A 27,809-nucleotide genomic window follows, 5' to 3' on the forward strand; every position below is an offset into this window, starting at 1 on the left:
AAAGCTTGTTTGCAATGACACTGCCAGTCCTTGAAGATGGGGGCAGAGAGAGAGCCAGCTTGGCATTAGACTCTCAGATGCGTTCCCAGAAAGGAGGATGTCCTCAATGGCTGGAGGCGGCTCCTTTGTAGGAGGCATTAGACTTGGGATATCCAGAGTCTTGTGGGCAGAACACTCTTCTAACAGTGTGTTCGGTCCCTCCCCAGGATCCAACTCTTCCCCTTCCAGCCCACTGGAGGCTTCCCCGGGCGGAACACTTTATGGGGTCCCAGCTCTTCTCCCCCAGTTCTCTAGGACCCTCTCCGGAGTCATACAGCTCCAACTCCCTGATCTCCACCCATTCATTTTCTATGTCCCAACCATGGAACATATTCAAGGCCAGGTAATGTGGATTAAACACCATTTAAGCACTCTGCTGTACTAACTACCACAGCTGAATAAAGAGCTTGATCCCCCTTCAGCTAACTTGCACCTACTTTTCTGAGAACAGGTTGTAGTTCGAAAACAGGCAACACCCCCCCAATCCACACACATATGCACACGCACACGTGAGGATTTATTTTTTTTTGCATATGTTTTGAAGATGGCATCCACTCTTAGGCTAGTCAGTTCCTAGAGGGGACGGGAAGGGAACCTCTAAAATAAAAATATAACACCTCTGAGTGAAATCTGGCTGCAGGATACAGAATTCATAAGGACAGGTTACCTCAGGGAGGGCAGGTTAAGCAGAGACAACTGTCTGGAATCTCTGTTGACTCACCCTGCATAATCAGTACCTCCTCGCCCAGGGCTCTGCTGCCAGAGGATAAGCAGCAAAGATATCCTCCCCACCACTCCCCACCAGAGTGGCAACTCCCTATTTGTGCAAAGCCCTCTTCCACTCCTTTGTGCACAATTACCCCCCCCCCAGAGAGCTTCAAAGGCAGTAGCATCTCCACATCAACATGGGAAGATTCAAGCCTATAACTGAACTCAAAAGCAACACCAGGACATCCAAGCTGGGAGTTTCCTAAAACAAACAAACACAAACACACACACACACACCTGAGAAACTGTGTTGCAGTTTAGAGCAAGGGGCAGGAAGTCCCTGTGTGAAAACCTCACTTGTCCACAGAATCATTGGCTCAATTTAGAGGTAATGCCAAACCAGTTTGGTGCTACTATGAGAACAAGCCTGGGAGGAGCCTCAGGGTTGCTTAAACAGTTCCTTCCCAGTTACAGCTACGTCAGAGTATGCTGTTATAGCCAAACCAGCAAACTACAGCTTGCGTTTGCCCTGAAGGTCAGGATTCAAACCCTGGTTTGCAACACAAGCACAAACCAGAGTTTATCAGTTTGAACACAACAGCAAATTGTGGTTTGAAGATTAAGCAAAAATGAATGAGAGCAGGCAAAGGGAGAAGGGAGGGTGAGAGCCTGAGGCTCTTTTCAGGTTCATTCTCATATCACCAAACCATAATTTGTTATTATGTTCAAAACTATGGTCTCAGCCTCAGCCCTCCAACTGTATTACATATGGTATATATGCAATATACTGGTGCATGAGAAGCTTTATTAAATCAAGTTAGATCACTGGTTGCTCATTCTATCCCAATATTGCCTGATCTAATTGGCAGCAGTTCTCCAGGATCTTCTGCATAAACTGGCCCCCAATCCTACCGAAAGTATGAGAACCTGTGTGCCAAATGTCCCATGTTTAAAGCAGGTAAGTCTACCACAGAGCTAAGGCCCACCCCAAATATTAAAACTGCTCTAGTGCTGAAAGGATCACGGAGAAACATATTAAGTGCTCTGAGCATTTGATGTGTGCTATATAACAAATGCCTGAAAGCATTCTGGTTGGAATTTTACAGATGGCCCCTGATATTTTTGGGTAAGTTGTTCCCAGGCTTTGCTGTCCTTCAGGACACTCCTGCTGCCCCTTTTTTGACCCAAAAACTGTTGGCGTTGTGACTTTATTCCCCCATCACCAGTAGCCTGGCAATATGCCCGTACGGCTCAACCCCTTTGTTTGGGTACAGGCCTAGAGACCTCTGGTGTTTTCACACAAGGCCAAAAGGAATGAATGCTTCTAAGCTGGGGGCAGGGGGGAGCCCAACTAGGCACCAGTTCAAGCCATCATATTTATAGCTGTGCACACTGTTATTTCTGTGGTTAAGTGGTTCTACGTTTAAGCTGGCAAGACCCCAGTACTGTAGAAATTAACTGAGAAGAAAGAGGGGGGTGGGGGAGACATGGACAACTTCGTATGCGCCACAAGATTAACTGCACACCAGGCCGCTTGCCAGCTCTGCAGTTCTTCCTTGGATCGCAGCAAACAGAGACAGCAGCAAATCTGACTTTCTCTCTCTTTCTGGCACCTCCATGGATGCTGTGGGCTGCTAAAAGTAACTAGCCTTGCAAACAGGTCTGCAAAAGTGATTAGTCCACACATTTTCAGTAGAGTGCTTGTCCATACATGTGTGTCAGTCGTTTGTGCCTGTAAAGCAGGGTCAGGGAACCTGTGGCCTTCCAGATCTTGCTGGACTACAAGTCCCATCATCCCCGACAGTTGGCTGTCTGGGACGGACGGGAGCTTAAGTCTAGAAACATCTGAAGGGCCACAGGTTTCCCACTCCTGTCCTAAACAGAATTTGCTTGTAAATGTTTATTTATTCTGTCCCAAATTCCATCTTACAATTTCCCAAGGGCTGGGGCAAGTTACAACAGTAATAAAAAGAGTCAGACTATACAGACCACCTCATTAAACTTAGTCCATACCTGCTTACTGCTGACTGTTTAATGCCAGCCCAAATAAGAAAGCTGCATAGCTGTTCTGGAAAGTATTTATAGGCAGGCTTGTAGAAGGAGAAGGTTCTACAGTCATAGCTGTGGCCCACCAACTTTGCCTCTCAGTGTGCCCTTGTTGTTTGAATGTGGGACAATCAAGGAGACGCTATTGAGCTAAAAATTAAATGTTGCAGAATAGAACCACCAAACAGCATGAAAGCAAGGCAGACATGCAGTGAAATTCAAGCAGACACCCTTGTAGCCCAGAAAGGAACCCAGCAATCCAATAATCTAGGTTCCAAATGATTACCAGTGAGACAATATTGAGATCAACAATGAAATTGTACTAATTGACCTGATGAAAATCAAATTCAGCTGGTTAGACAGAAGACAGCTCAAGTGAGACTATCACTCCAAAGCTGGCTTAAGCTGTTCTCTCTAAGTGCTCAACAGTGTACTTAGAAGGAAAGAGTACTGGCAGAAGAACTGGGCCCTGAAATCAATGGGGAGAAATGACTGTCTGTGAAGGGCAACCGCCCTCATGATGCCCAAAAAGCAGCTCTTTCCAGTTCCTCTCAAACGGCTGATTTCACCTTCTCTGTTGCAATGACAATGATTAACGTGCATCTTTAAAAATGGATGGTGGAATTCTCCAGGAAGAGACTTGAAGTACAATTGCAGTTACAAAACTGTTAGGAGTCAGAGTCTCTCTGTCTCTTAAGGCAGGCATCATCTGCCTACTAAACTCTGGGTTTTTAGCACCTTCAGCTCTTGAGTACCAGAACAAAGGATAGAACCCTAAAATAGTTGCTCTTGGAAATTCCTAGTAACTTCCATAACACCATGGCTCAGTGGCACATGACTTCTAGCATGTATGGACACAGGGCCACTCTCTAGCAATTCCACTGAAATGGGTCAGGTAGCAGGTAACGAAGAAGACCCCCCCACCTGATATGTTGTACAGCTGCTGCCAGTCAAAGGAGACAATGCTAGACTAGATGGACCACAGTTTCATTAAGTCTGAGCTAACCTTGGAGCACATGCCCAGCCTTACCCAGCTGTGCCTCCTAGCAGTTTCATGATAATGCAAATGCATCTTGCAAACAGAAACATATTTGGTGCACTGCAGACACCACATACCTTGGGATGCTCCAAAAGTATCTCTGCTCACCATCTCACTGCGAAGCCAAGCCAAGCAGGGTTTATGCTGCAATTCCAGGGACTCTCCACAGAGCCAAGCACAATTAGGAAGCAGGCCAAAAAAATAAAAATAAAAAATAAATCCAAGTCCAAAAAAGAGAGTCACGCAGCAGGGTGTGCCAGAGAATAGATTCAGTGGCTTCCAGTTGTTTATAGCTCTCAGGAAAAGCAGCCTCATTATTCCCCATTAACGCTCCAAGGCATGGAACCACAACTGCCCCATCTGCCATCCGGACATGGACACAAACACACACACCATGGTATCTGGGACACAAGACAAGTGCTTTTCCATGCTGCACAGAACAGGAGCAACAAGGTGCTCTGCTAGAAGGTGCCTGCACAGTAATTAGTACCAACGAGACACAAGGAAATGAGACAGGCTGTGTACCACTGAGGTTTTCAACTGGTAGCACTGCTTTTTGTTACCAGCACAGGGCAGCATCTAAGAATCTAAGCCAGAGCATCCTGTGTTCAAATCCATCCTCTGACATAAATAAATTAGGCAGCTTGGGAAGCTGCTAGCTCTCAGTCCCACCAATGGGATGAGAAACAGGTTTCATCAGGTATGTGATGCTTTTTTAAAAAAGGTATTCACACACAACCCACTACAGCGACACACGTACACATATTATTAAAAGTTATATCAAATATGCATTCACTAACTTCAGCAGATAAGGCCTCTCATCTACACTGATCACAGCCCCAAAGTCATCTGTGCTATTCAGTCACATTTCGGCAACAATCTCCAGCCTTCCGCTAGGACGCCTTTAACTGGCCAAAAGATTTGCAGTATCTCAAAGTCTGACACCAGTACTCTACTTAAAGATAAGAGCCACTCATGAGCCAGAGTGAGCATGCTCTGGGGCAACTTGTTTACAAGGCAAAGGGGTGCCAAAAAAACCTCACTTGGGAGGGATCTGGGTAGGTGATGTAAAATGAGCCATGACCCTTCCTTAAACTCCATCTTATATGAAATACCCATATTTTCACCACCACGTCATGGTCATCACAGAATATGACACTGCCGCATGAGCCTGTGACCTTCGAGTCCCTGCTAACAGCAGCAGCAAAAGTTGTTGAGAAGCAAAACATGTCACTGGAGATAATGCGGTCGGGAGTAAAGAATGCTAGCCAAGCAATAGAGAGAACTCAAGAGGCTTCAGAATTAACCCACTCATGATTCCTCCGCTAAAAATAAAATAAAAGCTAATGCCATTCGACTCTCTTTTAAGGAGGACATCCCTGGCACTTGTGGTTATGGAGAAAACATCGTCAGCCCCACATGAATATTTCAAATTCTTAAGTGCCAGCAACAATTTCTTTTAGATGCCCAGGCAACCATGAGCCTGGAAAGCTTCCAACCCTGGTCTCTGCCTTCAGTAGTCTGCACAGCTCATTGCTTCCCCTCTCTCACAGCTACCATTTCCACTTCACCCTATGTGCCATCAACTGTCCTTTCCATCCCAAATGGTCACACACGTCCTTCCTTCTAGGCTCAGCCATATTGTCCTCTTCAACTCCATTTCAAACTGCTCCCTGGAAGGCTGCCAGGAGGAAAAAAATGTCCAGGCCCCCCCCAACCTTATACGGGCGATGAGCATGGGCAGATCAAACTTCAGTTTAACTCTCACGCAAACACACCACTCCTATGCCCTCAAGGGTATACTGATGGGCTCCTTCCTTCTCGATCAAGCATGACAGCGTCACAGCAGCTGATGTGAAGCATTCGTGAGAGAGAACAGCTCTATTCCACCAGTTTTCAAGAAATTCTTACCTTTTCTGCACCAGGCAATCTGGAAACACACACCTCTGCACAGAGCAGCAGAAGATTCTGGGGCATGCTCTATGGCATTCCACTCCCTTCATGTGGGGCCTCCTTGTACAATCCTTGACTGAACACCCAGCTCCTATACAACCCAGGTTTGCACGCAACCCTAGACCAAGGTTTAGATGAGACTCAACTAACACAAGCAATGCATAGCCCCAGAGTACTCCTTGCCTCCTCTCAAGATGGCTGGAAGACTTCTGCTGAGTTTCCTTTCAGTTTTTAAAGAACCTCAAGCTTGGCCTTATCTGTGTACCAGGAATTTAAAACCCAAACCAGCTTCATAACCCATGGTTTGAAGTTGGCTTGTTATAGAAAAAAAGCTTACTGGTGTTTGCTTTAAACCAGGGGTCAGCAACCTAGGGCACATGGGTCAGAAGAAGTCCGCGGAGGTCGTTTGACCGGCCCATGAGCCACCTCTGAACTCAGTTGCCAGCTCGCACGCTGTGCTAAACAGGCGCAGCGCGGGGACTCGCTTATGCAGCACTGAAAATCACGTCTTCACATGTGCAGATGCTAAAAATCACATCTGCACAGACGCCGAAAATTGCGGGCGGAAGCGATCCAACCAAGGAGGGATCTCCATGGGACCGAACCGGCCCAGGTAAGATAAACCTTGCTGACCTCTGCTTTAAACCTTGGAACCAAACATGACATCAATAGTCTTTACATGACACCAATAAAAAGAAAAACAAAACTCAGCAGAAATCCTCCTCCTGAAGGAGGCAACACACAAGCCCAATGCTTTGCTTGAGCTCATCCATGTAGTGCCACCAAGCCATGGTTACATGAGAACGCAGCCACTGCTGCTGGACTCCTGCAACGGTGGACATGCTGTCTTTCAAAGAAGTTGACCATCTATTCCTGATTTTCTCACTGAGGATGCACAGTATTATGCAGAAGGCTACTGATGGCTACTAGCCATTATGACTATGCTCTGCTTCCATGGTTGGAGGCAGTTGCTGGAAACAGCAGGAGAGGAGAGTGCTTTCATGCTCAGATCCTGTTTGCGGGTTTCCTATAGGCATCTGGTTGGCCACTGTGGGAACAGGATGCTGGACCAGATGGGCCACTGGCCATATTTGAGCAGGCTCTTCTTATGTTCATATGAATACTGCCACTTTCAACCACATTTAACATGGGGATGGCAAACAGCAGTACACAGCTATAACACATCCAAGATCAATATCAAAATATGACCTGGAACATAGGAAAGTACCTTACAGAGAGTTCATTGGTCCATCTAGCTCAGCACTGCCTAGTTTACAATGATTGGCAGTGACTCTCCACGGTTCAAGGCAAGAGCCATTTCCCAGTCTTACCAAAGATGCTGGAGATTGGACTGGGATCTTTTGCATGTGACAAACATGCCGTGTTTGAAATTCCCATTGTTCTAAGTGCATTTTGCGACAGGGAATTTCATTAGCGCACGCAGTTTCTGAGCTCTGGGCACAGTACTGTGCCTAAGATATCAGATTAAAACTGCAGAGTGGAAGGAAAAAAGTGTTCCTAGACATTCCGTTGTAGAGCCCATAACCTAGGTCTAAGGTGCTATTTAGCTCCTAGCTTTCATATCTCAGTTTCTAACACTGCAAACATGTTCCATCACTGAGCCAATGGGATATGTTGTTCCCTATAGCAAATGATAAAGGAACGTAAATAAGTACCTGAGGAGTATTTCTAAACTTTCTGGGCAGATAGCATGCAGTTTCTGGGGCCTTGTGACACTTCGAAGTTGTTTTTTTTTAATGCAGAAAAGCATACACCAGACAGGAAGTCATGAAGAGTTCCTGAATCAAAGGCTTAAACGCTGAAACGAAAGTAACAACCAGGTAGCCAGACATAAAAAGGTAATTTGCTTATGATACACAGGCCAATGAGTTGTGCTGTATTCGCCACTCACGTACAAGGTAAGACAGGGATCCCACTAATATTTAAGAGCATCTGAATTTACAGTTCAGATTTCTAACATGAGCAAATTGTTTGAGCCCTCTGAATAAATTCTCTTCTTAAAGATGTGCACTAAAATGTGGAAGAATTTGAGCTCTTAAATAATTTTTTTAAAAAACCTTGTCATAGAATCAGAAATCCCAAGTGCCAAAACATCCATGAACAAGAGTGTGTGATGCAACCAATGAGTTGGACCAAGAAAGCTGCCTTATTCAGAGTCAGGCCACTGGTCTGTCTAGCTCAGTATTGTCTACACTAACTGGCAGCAGCCCTCCAGGTTTTCAGGCAAGGAGTGTTTCCCAGCTGTATCTAGAGACTGCTCCTGGGGACCTTACGCGTGGAAACATACGCTCAAGTCACAGCCTCAGTTCCCATCTCTAAACAGGGAATTCTGGCATACTTCTCAGTAATGTTGAAGACAAACAACACCGGTTTTGTAAATTAAAAGGTGTTCATTTTAAAAATGTAGCAATTTGGGCTTCCTTTGCATTTGGTTCCATATTTGTGACCTTTTGGCATTCTGAGACAAATATGTGCTTGAAACCCTGAGGACTAGGAACACAATTTTAAAAAGAAATCAAGCAAGCTGGGAGCTTTCTAACAAGACCTCCTGCCAGCTAATGGAGCCATTTCAGGAATCACCAGTGGTCCAGAGATACCTCAGAACATTCTTTTTTTAAAAAAAAAATTAAACAAGAGTACTTCTGCTCCCCCCACTTGTCAAAGTTTTCTACTATGCCAAGGAGGAAATGGGCGATGAAATGTTTGAAGATTATTCAATGACACCAAAATAAACCCCAGGCACCTCTGTTTTGCTGGCCGGGCTGTAGTGCACATGCCATCAATAAAAATAGCTGAGGTATAAAAGGAACCATTAATAGCAGGACTGCCCAGACACACACATTAGACGGCTCCAGCTTCTTGATTTAGAGATCTGTGTACAAGATTCCAGGGTTCATTCAAGTTTTTCACCCAACAAGTTTGTATTCTACAATTCTGCCCAGGAGTATTGACTCCTGAGATCCCCAGTTTCAATTGATTGTCAATTTTAACGCTTTTGCAAACAAACAAAAGCAGCAAGTTTGTAGTCCTCAATGTTCAGAGATACCTGAAAACAAAGAGTGTCAACAACAGCCCCCAAACCCCCGCAATGTTCAGAAGCAGAGTTTCTGTGCCCATTGCTACCTGTCCCCACCATTTATGACATGTAGGTGTGCCCCCACCCCTCCAAACACCGCTACGGTCCCTGTCCACTTGTTTACACCCCTCTTTTGCCACGGGAATATTCACTAGTGTTTCAAAACTTGCAAGTCACACTCCAAATTTCAGGTTCTGAATAAAGCACTGTAAAATTGGCATGTTTTCTTGAACGGGAAAAGAAAGAAAACAAAGCCAAGTTGGATGCATGTTCACTACTCCTCAAAGGGCTGCATAACCGTGCTTAAACAAATGACTTTCCCAGCAGAAAACCTGCCTCCAAGCGCAAACAGCCCTGCCTAATAGCAGATCCAAAAAAATAAACGCAAGAGAGGGAGAAAAAGATGACTCTGTTTTTACTGGGCTTTCAAGTAAAAGCTTCAAATATCACTTATGGGAAGGTAAAGAGTTCCAGCCGAACAACAGGAGTTAACATGATTTAAACAACAATTAAAGAGAGAGAGGAAGAGAAACAGAACCACAAAGACCGTCTCTCCATCAAGCCTGGGTAATCATCACCATCATCAACTGGGCTCTCCCCCCAATGAACAGCGGCTGGAGGCTCCCAAGGCACCTCCCTGCTTTCCCCCAAAGGCTCTCAAGAGTAGTTATGAGAGTGACAAGCGCAGCTTAAGATGCCACACATACACACACACCCCACCCAGAACACCGGGATTGTGGTTGGCTGCTCAGCTCCCTCCCCCTCCTGCCCGGTACTCACTAGCCCATTAATTCTCTTCCATATCGCAGCCGTCATGGGAAGCTGTTAGACAGGCTAGCTGCCACTTCTCATGGGCCAGCAATTCCTGTTTGTCCTACTCCTTGCAAGGGAACCGAAAGGTTACTTCCCTGTGTATGGCACTAGCCCCGCCTCTTCCTCCCTCCCAGACTAGCGGGAGGGAGGAGGGAGGAGGTGCAGGGTGGATGGGGAGGGGAGAGATTTGTTGGCATTTTAGAGAAAGCTTCCTGCTGTTTGGCAGCACACATCTAACTCAGATGTGCCGTGAGATATCTGGGGAACATACAGAAAGCTACACACAGGAAAACCTGAAACCCCATAACAGTTATCTCCCCTCTGCACTCCAAGCTGCCCCCCCACACACACACGGGAGGGGGAGAGGGGAAACTGGCTTGCTTCCAGAAACTTAACATACCTTGACACAAGTAATTCAGCGAGACGAAGACGCAGCTGGGAAATATCATGAGAAGGAGAGAGTTGATATTGCAGCGGTAAAACAGGATGCAGGAGAAGTTTAGCAGGGCCGGGAGTGCCACAGAAAAACAATTGTGCAAAGGAGGGGGAGTAGTAGCAGAGTATTTTTTCAAAGGGGAGAAAAACAAGCAGGTGGGGGGGGGGAATCAAAGGCTGCGGAAAGGATCACTGGGACAAAATCCATTGCACTGATGGACTACTTTTATGGAGAGGAGAACAGGGAAAGTGCAAACTGGTTATTCTTACATGATCTCCAAGCAGCTTTTGCTGTCATTGACCATGTTATCTTTCTGAGTCGACTTAGTGGGATGGGTACTGGAGGCACTGTTCTATAGTGCTTCAGATTCTATATCCAGGGTTGGTTTCAGGTATTACCACTGAGTAATTGTCTCCCCGCCCCCCTGGGGTGCCACAGGGTGGCATCTTGTCCCAAATCTACATGAAGCCTTTGGAAGTGGTCATCAGGAAATCTGGGGCGAGGTGTGAACACCTGGCTGATAATACTCAGCTCTGCAACATCTGGATCAGTAGAGGCCATGCAAGCTCTGAATCAGAATGCAGGGCTACTTTTCAGGGGTGTTGTAAGAATTACAACATTACTGTATATATGTGGAGCAATAAAAAAATTAAAAAGTACATTGTAAACAAACTAAGGTATTCTCCTCATCTATTCGGCATGCGTGAATAGCCCACCATAAGTAATAGGTTGCTTCCCACATTGTCCTTGACTGCAACAATCAACCCCACTTTGAGGTGGGTAGCCAGATAGCAGAAGCAGGATTATTACAACAGCCGATCTAAAAACCAAATGTGGCTCAAGTTAAAAAGATGCCATTAAAAAAAGAGGGGGGAAATAGATCATAAAGGTCTTCTCAAGTGAGGGAAGCCTACCTCTCTTGCTAATTGCATTCCAGCAAGCTGAAAAAAATACACTTGTTTCAGTGCTGCATAAACTAGCATTGTTTCTATTTTGAATTGCAATTTTTATTATTGTTTCAGGTTTTATTTGTAACCCAAAAGAGGGGAGTGAGGAAGGAGGTGCCAAGACTGAAATCTAGATAGAAATGTAGATAAAGCCACGCACCTATGGTAAGTAAAAATTGCCCCCAGGGGAGAAGGGAGGAAAGTTTAAAATCAGGTGAGAATCGATTTCCCCCACTTTTCCTGCATAGCTTACCTACCCATGCAGACCCATTATTTCTTTTCGTATTATGAATTTGCACTGAAACTGGGGTTTCCCCCTGGTCTGTTTTACTAAGCCATCTTTGTCTTGAGGTAGCCTTCTTCTCATAGAATCACAGAGTTCTAGAGACCCCGAGGGTCACCTAGCCCACCCTCCTACAATGCAGGAATCTTTCTGCCCAACACAGAGCTTGAACCCACAACCTTGAGATTTAGAGTCTCATGCTCTACCAACTGAGCTAAAATCTATCTTTCATTATAGGCAAGCATATAAAAAGACATGAAAAAATAATAAATAAATAAATAAATAAAAATGGCCAGCGTCATTTATATCCTCTCCTCAAGATTCAAAATAAATTTAAAGCAAATGACAATGTCTACAATTCCTGAGAAGTTAGAAAACCTTCTGACCGCCTTCTCTAGCATTTCCATACAGTTAAAATGGAGTCCAGTATGTAACAAAAGGCTCTCAGTTTCCTAAAGGATTCTTTTCCTGTTTTTAATCTGTCCCATAATCTTTTCTAGGAAGTCATCTGTATATTAATACCCACAGCCATGGGGCACCTCCATTACAGGTACCTTACACCCACTTCCTAGCCTCTTTATATGGAGCACCATAATGTGAATGATATTTAAGGGCGGGGTAGTGAAAAAGAAACAACTGCCATAGGGCAACAGACTTTGCCAGATCTCCCCCTACCCCTGCACTGCCATGCTACTTTTGCTGGATTGGAGAGAGCTGGTTAAAGAGCTGTATAATCCAAGCCTAGAAGCCAGAGAAAAGAGCATTCTTTACAGATCAGCTTAAACAGCTGGCAGCAGGGGGAGGGGTTGGGACCAAAAGAAAAGATTGCAGGCGAGTGGGGTGGGTTTGCATGGCTCCAATTTAATTCCACTAAAGTTCCGGATGGTGGGAAAGAGCTCTCTGCATCCACAGAGGCTGTGTCAGTGACTTGCTACAGACACAAATCAAACTTATTTATTCATCTGATATTTTTATACACTGCCCCTTTCAGCAAATCTTCCAGGACGGCATGCAAAAGCAAGTCAAAAATACTAAATGAAAAATTATATTAAATTGTAGTGTGTCTAAATAACAACCTAAAAAGTCTGTGAGATTTATTTTTTTAAAATCCGTGCCTGATACCAAAAGACAATAATGCTGGTGCCAGGAATGCCTCTTCAGGGAGGGAATTCCATAAGCCAGGTTCTGTTTATTTTATTTTAACAACAATAATTCTTATTATTCATTTCCATACCACTTTATATTTTTAGGAAAAAATCTGAAAGTGGTTTACAACACATTAAAACATCAAATAAAACAATCCAGAATAAAACATTACTGAAGAAAGTCAAACATAAACTATACATTCAAAGCAACATAACCAACAGGAAACAAACATTTCAAAATAAAACATTATAGAGAAGTCAACGCAGCAAAGTTAACAAAACAAAAAAACCTAAAACATTTCAAGAGGAAACATTACCAAAGGAAGACAAATATAAAATGAACACTTAAAACAGCATAATTAACAAGAGAATAAAATATTATTATAAACATAGAACACAGACTTTATTCCACTTTTCACCACATCAGGGTCTTAAAGCAGCTTCTAGGCCCCCATCCTTGAGAAGCCAACCTTGACCATAGTTTGCAGACAGAACAGGAGGACCTCTGCAAGACATATGGTGGTGGGAGGGGTGGGTGTATTCATAAACCTCAATATCTGCACACTTTCAAAGGAAACAGAGGCTGGGCAACCAAGTCTCCTGGACTGTAATGCAGCAACTGGAAGAAGATGAAGCAAGACAGTTTGACGCTGCTTCCTTGGTCCAGACACACCAAACAAAACATGAGGAGAGGCTGGAAAAGTATTTTTCCAACCTATCAAAATCAAGTCACTTTAGGATCTTGTGCATCTGAGCATCCAGGATGATTACTGGAAGGGAGCATGAGGGAGGGGTCCTGCCTCTGCTTGTACATTTTGTTTTGGAGGGTATTGTGTTTTGACACACCTCCTTAGACCTAAGCTTCTGCAGGTATTCCATGAGGTCCCCCTCTCCCTCCAGCTGGCAACCATCCCTTAACCATGCTTGTTTCAATACAGGGCCTTTAAGAACACCTGGAAGTGGAGGATAAAGTGGATCCAAATACGGAAGCCTTTGGCAAAGGTCCTGGTGGGTGGATGCAGATACTTAGGTCTGTTGCTGGCCAGTCTTCAAAGCCTGTACCATGTAATGTGACACTGAACTCTGTGCCCTCTGCCTGTCGTCTTGTTTTGTATAAAGGGCTCAGCTGCACTTCCACTCCATTTCTGTCCTTCCCCTACCCCAACCAAGGAGAGAAAAGGGTCTCCAAATCAAGCAGGGAGAACATGCTGCTATGGTTCTCTTCCAAACAACAAAAATAACACCCAAAACTATTTAGAAGCACTGGTCACATTGCCCCTCCTTCAGGAACCCTGAGTGAAAAGTTTCAACTCCCAGCTAGACAGCTGCTAACTAGAAAAAAAAATCACTACTTTTGAAGAAAGAGAGATGTGGGTGGGGTGGCGGTGCAGAAAGAGACCAAATAAGTAATTGGTGAAGGGGAAATTTCAAGCTGCCCATCCAAGCATGCAAACAAAGTCATAGGCTAAGGAAATACCTTCAAAACTGAGCCATGTCCTGTTAATCTCTGCTGATGGATCTAGATGGCTCAGGGCAAACAGGTAGCACAAATAACAAAGATTTTTAAAAAAGCAAGACGAAAGCACCCAATGGCTGGACTGACAGACAAGTTTTGAGATGTGTTCTCTCTTTATCAAGGGAAATTCTGCCACTGCTTCTAACATTTCCTAAAGAGCTAACTCACTCTATTCAAGGTGCAAGCAGCAGAAAGAGCACTAGATTCGGGTTCAGATCCATAGTCAGCCATAAAGCTCACTGGGTGACTTTGGGCCAGTCACTATCTCTAAACCCAGCCTACCTCAGAGGGCAAGAGCAGTATGCCACCCAGAGATCCTTCAAAAGAAAGTCAAAACAAAAACGGTAATATATAATAAATGGAAGTAGTGCTCAGCTTCAAAGGAGTTGAAGCTTCTGAGAAGCCCTACCATCTGCCCAGGGATTTTTTTAAAAATGAAGGTGTTTGCACAGTTCTCTGGAAGCAGCAGCTGCAACTGGCAACCCTCGTTTTGTACAAAGTCACGTTGCAGGATGCAAGAAGGGAGGGGGGTTGAAAATCTGGTTACATCTACATTCTGTCCCCATTTTTAAGAGCACAGAGGGTTGGTTATTACTAGGGCTATCAGTCAATTAAGTTTCTTCTTTGTATTTTAAATTGGGAGAGAGCCCTGGTAATTAATTAATTGGTAATTAGTCAACCAACCAACTGATACTAATATGAGCAATCCTTTAAAATCTGCATTTGAGGAAAAGTTAGTTCCGAGGGAAATTGTATGCCTTCTTGAGGCAGCCAACTCCAACCTGGTATCCTACATATGTTTAGGACAAATTCCACCATCCCCAACCACTGGCCAAACTACATATAAATGATCTGTGGAGTGGAGGGTACCAGGTTGAAGCAGGCTGTTTCAAGTTGATGCACTCATACGTCCTAGCCCACATCACTGTAGAGAAGGCAACAGAGAATAAAAAATGAAGAATCCTTCTAAGATGGTCTGTGCTATCTGCAGGTTTTCAAAGTACATATATTAAAAAATATGCAGACCAGTTAACTAGGGCTCCTTTTTAGTAGCCATAAAAGATAATAATAGGAAAACAACTTGTGTGACATGTGAGATGGTTTTCCATCTAAACCAGTATTACCTGCCCTGACTGGCAATGGCTCTCCAGGGTCTCAGGCAGAGAACTGCAGATGCTAGATTCCCCACTGAGAAAGGGGGCCTAATTTTATCTGCGGGAACCTCCAGAAGAATTTAGTTAACATGGGAAAGTGTAGTAGCACAGGCCTACACAGGTTTGGCGCAGAGCCAATGTGTGCATGACTTGGTCATTGCCTGTACTACCTACTCTATCTGGTAGGGGCTCTCCAGAGTTCCAGTCCTGTCTGGAGATGCCAGATTGAAACTGGGGCCACCTGCATACAAAGGAAATAATTGTACAGACAACCCCCCATTTACACTGGAGTTACATTCACCAGCACCACACATTCTGCGTATATTTGAAATGCCACTGAAAAAGCCTGCAAACACCCCCATTCCACCCCACCCCCTTTTACGACGTGTGCACACATTGAACATGCATAAAGGGGGGTTTACCAAGTCAGAGGTGGGCAACCTTTCAGTCCTGCTTGCAGTTCAGATTCTGTTTTCATTATTCCACTGGATTTCTTCATTGGCCAGTTATGAATGACCACCTGCAGAACATCTGGGGACCTCTTTTTAGAAGAATCATCACTGAAATTTGAACTTTCTCCCTCATTCACTACCTTTCAAAGTGGGGTTATTAATTCATCGTTTGCTGCCTTTTCCTCTCGTCTGCACTGTAGAGCAGGAAACTTGGGAGTGATGACCTAAAGCATCTGGAGTTCCATCAAAAGATGCCAGATTGGGGCTTAAACGAATTAGATCAGGTGATGGGCTGAGATCATTTCCTTGGATGGTAGCAAGTGGGTTATCAGCATACTAATCCACTACCAGGAGGCTTGAATCTGAAAGGGTAGAGAATGGAAAACAACTCCCACAAATCCATTTCTTGAGCATTCATTTTGGTGTAAAAGCAGGTTTCTAAGTTCCGATCTTGATAGATATAATTTAACTGTTTGGTTATTGAATCTGATAGGGTCTCAGCAAATGCAGACCTATTCCCATCTTGATGTACCTTCAAACCACCACTAACTTCAGTTTCTTTGCTAGTAGGTCTTATCTGCAGGGCTACAGTCAGAATTCCTGTCTTCACTAACACAGCCAGTGCACCAATTATGGCATTCAAACCCAAAATTTCCTTTTCCAATGTGTCGATTCTGCTAAAGATTCCCTCTGCTGTTTGTTTAGACAGGAGACATTGGTCGCGTAAAAGTTCCCACAGTGAAGGCATTTCAGTCTCTGTTGTGGTAGAGTCTGTTATGCCAAGATTGTTATTACGCTTAGTTGAGCTTTCATTATATGGAGGAAGCTGAGGTTATCTTGGAGCATATATATCAGTTCCTAGCAAGTCCAGATCAGTTGAACAGTTAGCTAAGCTTTCATTAGAGGAGTATGTAGCAAAACCTCTTACCTGGGATAAGGCTTCTCCAGTCCCATACTTGCACACTCACAATGTAAAGTTCCAGGGCTCTCCATGTAAGATATATTAATTTAATCTTCCTGCAAGTGCTTTAAAGTTACATCTGCATCCCATGTGGGGCACAATATTATGATGGTGGATTGGGAGAAATTGTGGAAAAAAGGAATTAAATTTACAGCATGTAATGTATTAAGAGAAAATTTGATGAAAATGATGTACAGATGGTACTTAACACCAGTGAAGTTAGCAAAAATGCATCATACTCATGATAATAAATGCTGGAAATGTAAGGAAAAAGAAGGAACTTTTTACCACATGTGGTGGACGTGCCCCAAGGTAAAAGACTTCTGGGAAAGGATTCATAATGAACTGAAAAAAGTGTTGAAAAACACATCTATTAAGAAACCAGAAGCCTTTTTACTTGGTGTAGTGGGGGGGGGGGTGAAATCCCCAGAAAGGATGTTACTTTTTTTCTGTATGCCACAGAAAAAAGAATATTACTAGCGAAGAATTGGAAGAAACAAGGTTTACCAACTATCGAAGAATGGCAGATGAAGATGATGGACTATGTGGAACTTGCCGAACTGACTGGGAGACTCCGAGATCAGAGAAAAGAGACGGTGGAAGAAGATTGGAAGAAATTTAAAGAATATCTGAAAAAATATGTTAACATTTAAATCTTAGAATAGCTTTGGAAGTGGCAACCAACATCAACTGCTAGGCCCACTGACTTTAACACTTTGAAATTATTCAGGATAAAGCAAATTAAAACTAGTACAGACCATGGAACTCAAGGACAAAGCAGCCTCAATCATTGCCATCTTCACCTGGAAGTCTGGAAAGTATTTCAAATAGGAGTGCCACCCAACCACTTTTGCTTCCAACAGCAGCAGCTCCCTTCCTTAAGTTGCTCTTCTCAGGTCCCATCCCACTCTAGTGGGCCGGGGGAGGGGGGAGAGATAGCAAATATGCGCACTCAAGAGAAAAAATTCACATGCTGCCCCGTCTGAGGCTGTCTACAAGAACACCAATGTGCATTATTTGGGGGAGTGGTTGATTAGTCTAGCAAGAAATTGGTCACCCACAGAAGGAAAGTGCTCCTCTCCACTTCAGCTAGCATTCAGTGGAAACTAAATCCCAGGAATTGTGGGATCTCTCCCCTACCAGAGGTGCTAAACTAACACAGCAAAGCTAGGAAGACTGTACAGTGGTGCCCCGCAAGACGAATGCCTCGCAAGACGGAAAATCCGCTAGACGAAAGGGTTTTCCGTTTTTCAATGCGCTTCGCAGGACGAATTTCCCTATGGGCTTGCTTTGCAAGACGAAAATGTCTTGCGAGTCTTGAGTTTTTTTTCGCTTTCCCCCCCCCCTTTTTCTAAGCTGCTAAGCCTTTAATAGCCTTTTAGCAGCTAAGCCGCTAAGCCTTTAATAGCCGCTAAACCGCTAATAGCGCTAATCCGCTAATAGGGTTGCTTCGCAAGACGAAAAAAACCGCTATACTCGCGGAACGGATTAATTTCGTCTTGCAAGGCACCACTGTATTAGCACCAATTACCACTGTTGAGGGTATGCAGACCTACTGCGGCTCTTGCATTTCACGGCCTTTGTGGCCTTGCTGGTTACAATTTCCCCCCTCTGTACATACAAGTTTTCCTCTCTCTCTTTCAACTAAGGATAACAGGTCATGCATCAGATCAGGGGTCAGCAAACTTTTTCAGCAGGGGGCCGGTCCACTGTCCCTCAGACGTTGTGGGGGGCCAGACTATATTTTTTGGGGGGGGGGGGGAGATGAACAAATTCCTATGCTGCACAAATAACCCAGAGATGCATTTTAAATAAAAGCACATTCTACTCATGTAAAAACATACTGATTCCCGGACCATCCGTGGGCCGGATAGAGCCCCCGGACCTTAGTTTGCCTACCCATGCATCAGATGAAATGGGCTCCAGTCCATGAAAGTTTCTACTACAGTATATTTTTATGGTGCCAAAGGACTTGTGGTAGTTTCTATATGAACTCGAGCAACCATGTGCCCCTGTATCGGTAGTGGGGAACCTGTAGCACACCAGATGTTGTTAGATACCAACTCATGACAGAATGGCTAATGGTCAGGGATAATGGTAGCAGCAGTGCACAACGTTGTAGAGGGCCACAACTCCCCTGTCCCTGCTCTATTATTCAGGCATGCCCCCAAACACACAGGCCTATCAATTTCCCATGCCATCAAGAGAAACCACACTGCAATATTTGACTCCACACACATACTTTAAAAAGTCAGAGAGAGGTCTATCATTCCTGCCATGGGGCAATAGTTGTCCTTTTTTATACCTGTTTTTGGATGAACATGTTTATAAGGGTTTGCTTTACTGCATTTCCCCCCTATATATATAGTTTTATATGATCAATAAACTATTTGGTATTTTATATATTTGTAAGTCGCTTTGATACTTTTTTGTAGAAAGCAGTGAATAAATAAATGTAAAAAATAAAAAATACTGCTGCGCTGGGGTGGGGGTGGGCAGCCACAAATATTTTGGAGTGAGCCCTGTGTGTTATATTTGCTTAAATTCACTTTAAACAAATCTGATAACTGCTTACCCTATCCTTAAGATTCCTCCACGATAACAACCAAAAAGAGCTGTTCACAGTTTCTTGAGAATGATTCATGTATGCTAATATCTGCAAACACAAGCAGTCGACCCATCACGTGCATGCTTAAACCATGGGGCAGGAGCAGGGGAGACTGCAGCACACCTAGAGAGGAGCACTGTGGCAGGCTTCGTCTTTCTCCATTGAGTTGACTTTGAATGTGGATTTTTAAAACCTACCAACACAAAATTAGGAGACTTTGAATGCTGTTACACCAACAGTCCTGTAACTTTGTCAACAAGGAGGACATAAGCCTACCGTGCTACTTAAAAAAGAGAGTGAATCACCCCCAAAGCAGACAAACTTTCTTTTGCCTTCACCTTCTATCAACTGGTTACACAACAAGAGCCTTAACTGAGCAAGTGCCAAACTGTATTCTACTTTGTGGTCACTTATATATTTTTTAATAAGATATTTATTAAGGTTTTCAAAATATTACAATATAGAAAAAGAAAAAAGAAAAATGCAAAAATAAAAATAGTTAAAAACACTTCATTCTTTCCATTACTTATCCTTCATTTGCTTATTTCCCGGACCTCCTCACGCCTCCCTTTTTTGTATTCCAGTTCAGTTTGTTAGTTCAGCAAATCCCTCCCCTCTTTGTATATCCTAGTCGTTAATCATAAAGTATTATAATTTTAAATTTTTACCTATTAATAATCCATTTTTTCATATTCCCTTATAACATTTCAGCTAAAGACCACTTAGTTTCAATCCAACATCATTCTAACATTCATTAATTTTGCAATATTTCTGTAAATAATCTTTAAACTTTTCCCAATCTTCTTCCATCGACTCTTCTCCCTGGTCTCGGATTCTGCCAGTCATTTCCGCCAATTCCATATAGTCCATCACCTTCATCTGCCATTCTTCCAAGGTGGGTAGACCTTGTGTCTTCCAATACTTTGCAATGAGTATTCTTGCTGCTGTTGTGGCATACATAAAAAAGTTCTATCCTTCTTTGGCACCAATTGGCCGACTATGCCTAGGAGAAAGGCCTCTGGTTTCTTCAAAAAGGTATATTTAAATACCTTTTTCAGTTCATTATAGATAATCTCCCAGAAAGCCTTAATCCTTGGGCACGTCCACCAAAGGTGAAAGAATGTGCCTTCGTTTTCTTTACATTTCCAACATTTATTATCGGGCAAATGATAAATTTTTGCAAGGTTGACTGGTGTCATGTACCACCTGTATATCATTTTCATAATACTCTCTTAGGGCATTACATGCCGTAAATTTCATACCTGTGGTATGAAGTCCCAGTCAGCAAACATAATATTATGTCCAACATCTTGTGCCCACTTAATCATAGCAGATTTCACCGTTTCATCCTGAGTATTCCATTTCAACAGCAGGTTATACATCTTTGACAAAATCTTAGTTTTGGGTTCTAACAGTTCTGTTTCTAGTTTTGATTTTTCCACCTGGAAGCCAATTTTCTTATCCAAATTGTATGCCTCCATTATCTGATAGTAATGAAGCCAGTCTCGCACTTTATCTTTTAATTTCTCAAAGCTCTGCAATTTCAATTTGTCTCCTTGTTCCAAGATTTCTCAATATTTCGGCCATTTGGCCTCCATATTGAGCCTTTTCTGAGCCTTTGCTTCCATCGGTGACAGCCACCTTGGGGTTTTGTTTTCAAGTAAGTCCTTATATCTTATCCAGACATTTAACAATGCTTTCCTAACAATATGGCTTTTAAATGCTTTATGTGCTTTAACTTTGTCATACTTTGTGGTCACTTATAGTAGGGGTCAGCAAACTTACTGTGCCTCAGGCCAGTGTCTCCAGCGCCGATCGCGCGGTGGCCCGGAGGGTGGGGGAGCGCATGCCCATATGTGTGCGCACACACTATTTCTGGCGCACTTCTGGGTTGGAGGAGCACCGGAAATAGCTTGTGCGCATATGCACGGGCCTCCTCGGACCCGGATGTGCACCGGAAATAACGCTTGCGCATGCGCACAAGCTATTTCCGGTGCTCCTCCAACCCAGAAGTGGGCAGCCGCGCAGTGCCGGTAAGAGCGGGTGGCGGCAGCAGGCAGCAGGGGTCGCCGCCGGCCAGATAAACAAGTCCCTCGGGCCCACGGACCTTAGTTTGGGGACACCTGGCTTATAGCCTGCGCTGTTCTCTGCCTGTGTTTAGAGCATGAGTGGGGAATCTCAGGCCTATGTAGGCTAAATGCAACCTCTCAAGCTTCTCTTTACCCAGTGATCAGAACTCTCCCCAGGCCATGTTCCCTCTTTCCCAGCCACACCCCACCCCACCCCACACCCCAAGTCATAGAATCATGGAACTGAAGAGTTGGAAGGGACAATCTAGTCCAACCCCTTGCAATGAAAGAATATGCAGCTGTCCAATACCGGGATTGAACCTGCAACCTTGGTGTTATCAGCACCATGCTCTAACTCACTGAGCTATCCAGTGTGAAATGGAACCCTGGTTGTTCCTTTAGGTTGTTTGCATGGATTGGCAGACATGTGTGAAGGAGTGGGGGGGGGGGAGGTAAAACTGTCCACTAAGCAAAAGTAAGAATTGCCTTGGTTGCTCCAACAATTTTTGCCCCTGGCTCCACCTACCACTGTCTAGTGGCCCTTGAAAGTTTGCCCAGAGGAGAATGTGGCCCTCTGGCTGAAAGGCATCCCTCACCCCTGGAATAAAGGATTAACCTTGGCTCAGTAGACAAGTGACAGAACTATGGTGGGTGTGTAGAGGAGGGGAGAGAATGGCTGCATATGGAGATGCTACGTGTTCTAAAAAGTGGTTCAAGTACTTATTTTGAATGGAACTAGTGGTACACTTGCTAAGAAATGTTGGCCAGAACTGGTTTAAAAGGATTGTGTTTCCTCGTTACAAAGCTTGTACAGAAAAAGACCACAAGTCTCTCTGGTACAGTACTATGAAATCAATGCTGTAAAGTAATTGACCATATATAACCAGCCTGTTGGCCAAGTCTCCTCCCCCCACAACTCTTTTTGGACCAGTTAAATAGTAAACCTCCTGGAAAAAATCTTTTGTAAATATCCGCTCAACTCCCTCTGAACCTACGGTTCTTTTGAGCATCTGTCTCCCCGCTGCCCCCCTTTCCGTTGTTGCTTAATCAGTTCCACTACAATGTCCCACTGTCCGGCACACAATGGAGTCAGCCCAAACAGTAGCTAAAGAGTTTGCTGCTCTATTTGACGCAAGCTCTGGTTTCCAGTGGACTGTGAAGCTACTCTTTTTTTTGGCGGGTGGTGGTGGGGGACACAGCCACGGCAATATAAGCTTCCAAAATGCTGAACAGGAAAAGCAGAAGAGCAAAGAGGGGGACTCTGCATGCTCAAGTTAATAGGAGTTTACTGAACATGGTCAATGGGGGGGTGGGGGGGGGAGAGAGACAGCTTATTTAAAGTATTTCTCTCTCATCTTTCCAGGAGGAACAAGACTGCTCATAGTCAACCTCAGCACAATCCATCATGGTAAAGTTACACTTTCAGGGGTAGCCAATGTGGTTCCCTTCAAATGTTGCTACACTACTACTTCCATGATCCCCAACAACTAGCCGTGCTGGCTGGGGCTGATGGGAGTTGGAGCGCAATTACACCTGGAGGAAACCACTTTGGCTACCCTTGTACTTATAATAATATAAGAAGGCTCTTTATACAAAGTCAGTCCAGAGTCCTCTAGTCAAGCACTGCTTCTTCTGATTGACAGTGGCTTTCCAGTGTTTCAGGAACATAAAGGCCTTTCCCGGCTTTACCATCTTTTAACTGGACTGAGCCTGTGATACAGGGTGGAACCCCCCCCCCCCAATAAAACGTTCCATTTCATAGTTCAGTAGTAGCAATGAATGGGTGTCAACTGTGAATATAGTATTTGGAAAGTCTCGCAGTTTCAAAAATGCAATTGTTTTTCAGTGGTTAACTCTCGGAAGTATGCAAGTCAGCATATTATGCATTATTTGGGTTGATAAAACATATTTAGCACCTCTGTCTTTTTTTGTAAATTTAAATGTTAATGTTACAGAAATTCATGTCATTGTCTTTATACTTTTAAAAGTATCCCAGTAAAAATGACCACATAGCATTACACTTCAACTTCATTAAGAGTGCTTTTATTTCCACCCCTCCAATATTTCAGGTCAAATGTGGTACTGTATACTGGAATAAAAACTGCCGTGTATACTATATGATGTACGTTGCAGATGGGCTCTTGTGCTGGCTGAGGCTGGTGGGAGCTGGAGGGCTGAGTCTTTAATCTCTCTAGTGAAAACAGTTTCAGAACTAGAAAACAAGAACTGGTCTTCTGATTCAGTAGAAGGCAGTGTCATATGCTCATATCCAAAAGGCAGAATGGCACCTCCCCTCTGGGCCTTCACACCATTTCAAACAACACTGTATTTTAAGTCCCTCCTGCTCACTAAGGCCAAAGACACTACTGTGACAACAAGGCAGAGGTGTAGCTAGTCAGATGGTTTAACGCTACGAAGGAACAAGCTTCAAGAGCAATTGCTTCTGCAGTTAAAGAAAGAAACTTGACAGGGAACAGGTTATTAGGACAGTCATAAACTGATGCAACAGACCACTAGAGGTTTCCTTTCCTCAGCTTATTTGCTAAGGGAGGGCCAGCCCAGAGCCTAATCAATTAGTATCTATCTCTCTATCTGACATGAACAGAGTAATTAAGGTAAAGATTCCCCCCTCCTGCCGCCACCTCCTGGGGAATTCATATTGCACTGAAGTACTGCTAAGCAGAGCCTGTTAAAGGAAGCGTTCATAATCAACATCTAATGGGCCATCTCATAGGAACATAGGGAGCTGCTTTACACTGTGTCAGAGCCTTAGCCTATCTAAGCTCAGTATTGTCTACACCAGGGGTCAGCAACTTTTTCCAGCCGTGGGCCAGTCCACCGTCCCTCAGACCATGTGGTGGGCTGGACTACCTGGGGGGGGGGGGCGGGATGAACAAATTCCTATGCCCCACAAATAACCCAGAGATGCATTTTAAATAGAAGCACACATTCTACTCATGTAAAAACACGCTGATTCCCAGACTGTCCGCAGGCTGGATTGAGAAGGTGATTGGGCCGCATCCGGCCCCTGGGCCTTACGTTGCCTACCCCTGGTCTACACTGACTAGTGGTGGTTCGCTAGGAATTCACGCAGGGACTCCTCCTAGTCTCACATGGAGATGCCATCAGGCATTAATCAGGGGCTTTGTGCATGGAAAAAGGATGCTCTACCAGTGAGCTGCAGCCCTTCCTTAAAGGGAAGTTGGAACCAGAAAAAATTGCCAAGCTAACTGGATGAAGCTCAGGTGCTTGGTTTACCCCCCCCCCCCAACTCTTTGCTGCTATTTGTGGAGGCAAGATTTCTTCTTTTAAAAAAAATTACATTGCCAGTAGCAGATAGTTATAGGCAGCCCTTCCAAACTTGCCATGTAACACACCATAAATTATCTCTAGAGCCAACAGGCACCTCCAGATTGATGCAGAAGTACTTTTCAAAGCAACAGAGCTGCCCCTGGTTTGCACATCCCTTCAGAATATTGCTAGCAAGCTAGCAGAATACATGTGGTAGTTCTGGGGGTTGAAAGCAGCAGTTGGAGGAGGCTGAAGGCACAGAAGCTGTACTGGCTCCATTCCCAAAACCAGCTGACCTTCCTCCTTCCAGGTTCCCAAGTCTTAGGGTAGGAACAAAAGCATTAACACAGGCAGAAAGCATAGCTAGAAGTGAGAGACAAAACTGGAGAAAGAGAAGGGGCTAAAGGCAGGCAAGATCCAGAGGCCAGATGTGAAGCAGATTCTGTTCGACTTCCAAGGTACGACTGTATAATAGCATACTAATTAATTTAAAAGTTCTGAGTGCTGACAAAATATCTTTTTCAATGCCTGGGTGTCTCAAATGGGTGGGGCAGCTGGCTCAGGAAGCCACATAACCTCACTTTGGGTTGACATGAAGAGTGTCCTTGTAGCAATAAAGGAAACTGTATGTTGAAAGGGGATGTTGCTTAGCTTTTGCTAAAGCTCTTGTACCAATGCTATATTTGGATTTCTTCACACCTCTAGGATCTCTCAAATCTGAAGCTGTTTTTTTGTACGAAGTTGGCATTTCTCTTAAACATTTACATACAACCATAGAGACGAATGGGGCCTTGTAGGCCATTAAATCTAACACGGTTTCACGCAGGAAATCCAGGAGACAACAAAAGGTCATTCATCCTTTAGTTGAGCCCACCCACCCCTGTAGGGAATCATTGTCAAACTGCTTTTACCATGAATAATGTTCTCTTAATGTTCAATCAAAATATACCCTCCTGCAACTTAAGCCTATTACATCTAGCCCTGTTTTCTGGAGCAGCAAGAACAAATCTTTTGCCCTCTTATACATGACAGCCCTTCAGCTATTTGAATAATACAATCATTTCCCAACCCACTCAGTTAGACTCTGGGGGGAACGTATAGATCTTGAAAGATATTAAGATGCCATCCTATGTAATCCATAAACCCTACCAGATAGGGATATTTCAGTGACCCTGTAGGTCATTTTACCACCAGTGGTCACCAGTCTATGCCTGCTTAAAAGTCAAGTCTTTGCCACTTGTCAAAAGGAAGCAGTGAAGAAGCTTAGCATGCTTCTCCAGCCTGGCTACTGCACAAAGGTGAACATGTACATATAGTGAACCAACCACTTTTGCTTCTGGCTCTACCTCACCACTGTCATATGGTGCCCCCAGGTTGTCCAGAAGGGAATGCAGCCTTTAGACTGGAAAAAGGTTCTCCATCCTAAACCACCTAAACAATGGGAAATTACTTCCTGTAGTGAATAGTAGAGGAATAGTCAGCTTTAGTCTCATCTTACATAGAGATAGTACAGCTTGGCTTATGTAAGAGGCAGAAAGGCACTGTGGGCACATTTCATGTCAGAAGATGTGCAGGTGAAAGAATCCCTGCTTGGCATCTGCTGTGATGTTGGTTTATGAATTGATGTCACTTCACAAGAAAGATTGTGTGAGTGAAACACACTCTGCTGGTCTGTTTATAAGGGCTGCTCTTCTGTCAGTATCTCAACATTTATAGTCAGGCCAGGAAGAGCCAACCAGATACAGACAGCGCCATGAAGAAGTCCTAACACTATTCATTCATTCAATTTATACCCCATCCTTCCTCCCCAAAGTAGTCCGTGGTGGCATCTTCTCCCATCCCCTTTGAAGCCTCAAGAGACTCGCCAGCCAACTGCAGAGTTATGAAAAATTAAGGAATAAGGTGCAAAATTGGCTTCACTACGCTCAAATTCAAGAGGTTTTTAAGTTGGACAAAAAAATAGGTTTCCAGGTGGAAAAATCGAAACTAGAGACAGAATTGTTGGAACCAAAGACCAAGGTACTTTCGAGAATGTATAACTTGCTGCTTAAATGGAACACTCAGGATGAGACAGTCAAATCAGCCATGATAAAATGGGCTCAGGACATTGGGTACAACATTATGTTTGAGGACTGGGAAAGGTTATGGACCACTGGTATGAAATTCACGGCATGTAATGCCTTGAAAGAGAATATTATGAAAATGATATATAGGTGGTACATGACCCCAGTCAAGCTTGCTAAGATATATCACTTGTCTGATAATAAATGCTGGAAATGTAAGGAGGCTGAAGGGACATTCTTTCACCTCTGGTGGACTTGTCCAAAAGTGAAGGCCTTCTGGGAAATGATATATAATGAGTTAAAGAAGGTGTTTAAGTACACCTTTCCTAAGAAACCAGAGGCCTTCCTATTGGGCATTGTCGGCCAGAAGGTGTTAAAGAAGGATAGAACCTTTTTTATGTATGCAACTACAGCAGCAAGGATTCTCATCGCAAAATACTGGAAGACCCAAGATTTACCCACACTGGAAGAGTGGCAGACGCAATTGATGGACTACATGGAATTGGCCGAGATGACTGCCAGGATCCGAGATTTGGGAGAAGAAGCAATAGAGGAGGATTGGAAAAAATTTAAAGATTATTTACAAAAATTTTACAAGTTATATGAATGTTAAGAATTCGCATGATTAGGGAAATTCAGCTCCAGCAATAAGATTAAGGTATGGGAAACTAAGTGATATAAAGGAAGGACAAATGTTTAAAAGAATATTATATATGTTATTAGTGTAAATTGAAAATAAGTATTTTAAACGTAAACCATAAGTATTTGAAAGAACAAAAGAATGTATGAAATAAGGTCATAATTTGCTGAAAAATTTTATTGTAAAGAACGCACGGTGAGGGAGACGTGGGGAAGTCCGGTTGGTTAGGAAAAAATGCTTTGAAAGGATGATTGTTTTCCTTTTCTTTTCCTTTTCTGTTTTTTCTTTGTATAACTGACTTTGTATTTTTATTTGGAAAAAAAGCAATAAAAAATATTTATTAAAAAAAAAAGAGACTCGCCAGCATACAGACTCAGTTTAAGTTGCTGCTTATCCTGGCACAACTTGTGCCTGCCCTCTGTTCACTGTACAGGATTCTACAGTCATCTCAGTTTGGGCAGAGTCTATGCCTCAGTAGTAGAGTATCTGCTTAGCATTCAGAAGGCTCCAAGTTCAATCCCCAGAATCTTCAGCTAAATGAATCAGGTA

At 43.8% G+C, this 27,809-nt stretch overlaps 1 protein-coding gene across 10 annotated transcripts in view; it reads right to left on the minus strand.

Moving 5' to 3' along the window:
- Positions 1 to 27,809, minus strand: part of MARK2 (microtubule affinity regulating kinase 2) — a 122,123-nt gene that overhangs the window by 78,244 nt on the left and 16,070 nt on the right. The window contains exon 1 of one of the 10 annotated variants that reach the window (XM_080985692.1): positions 9,663 to 9,806. The exons of the other annotated variants lie outside the window; for them this stretch is intronic. Coding sequence (XP_080841818.1) covers positions 9,663 to 9,698 — 36 coding nt within the window. The 5' untranslated portion in view covers positions 9,699 to 9,806. Of the gene's footprint in view, positions 1 to 9,662; positions 9,807 to 27,809 lie in introns of those variants that run through there. 10 annotated transcript variants of the gene reach the window in all.

Source organism: Podarcis pityusensis (assembly GCF_964106645.2).
Source record: "Podarcis pityusensis genome assembly, chromosome: 16".
NCBI classification, from domain to species: Eukaryota; Metazoa; Chordata; class Lepidosauria; order Squamata; family Lacertidae; genus Podarcis; species Podarcis pityusensis.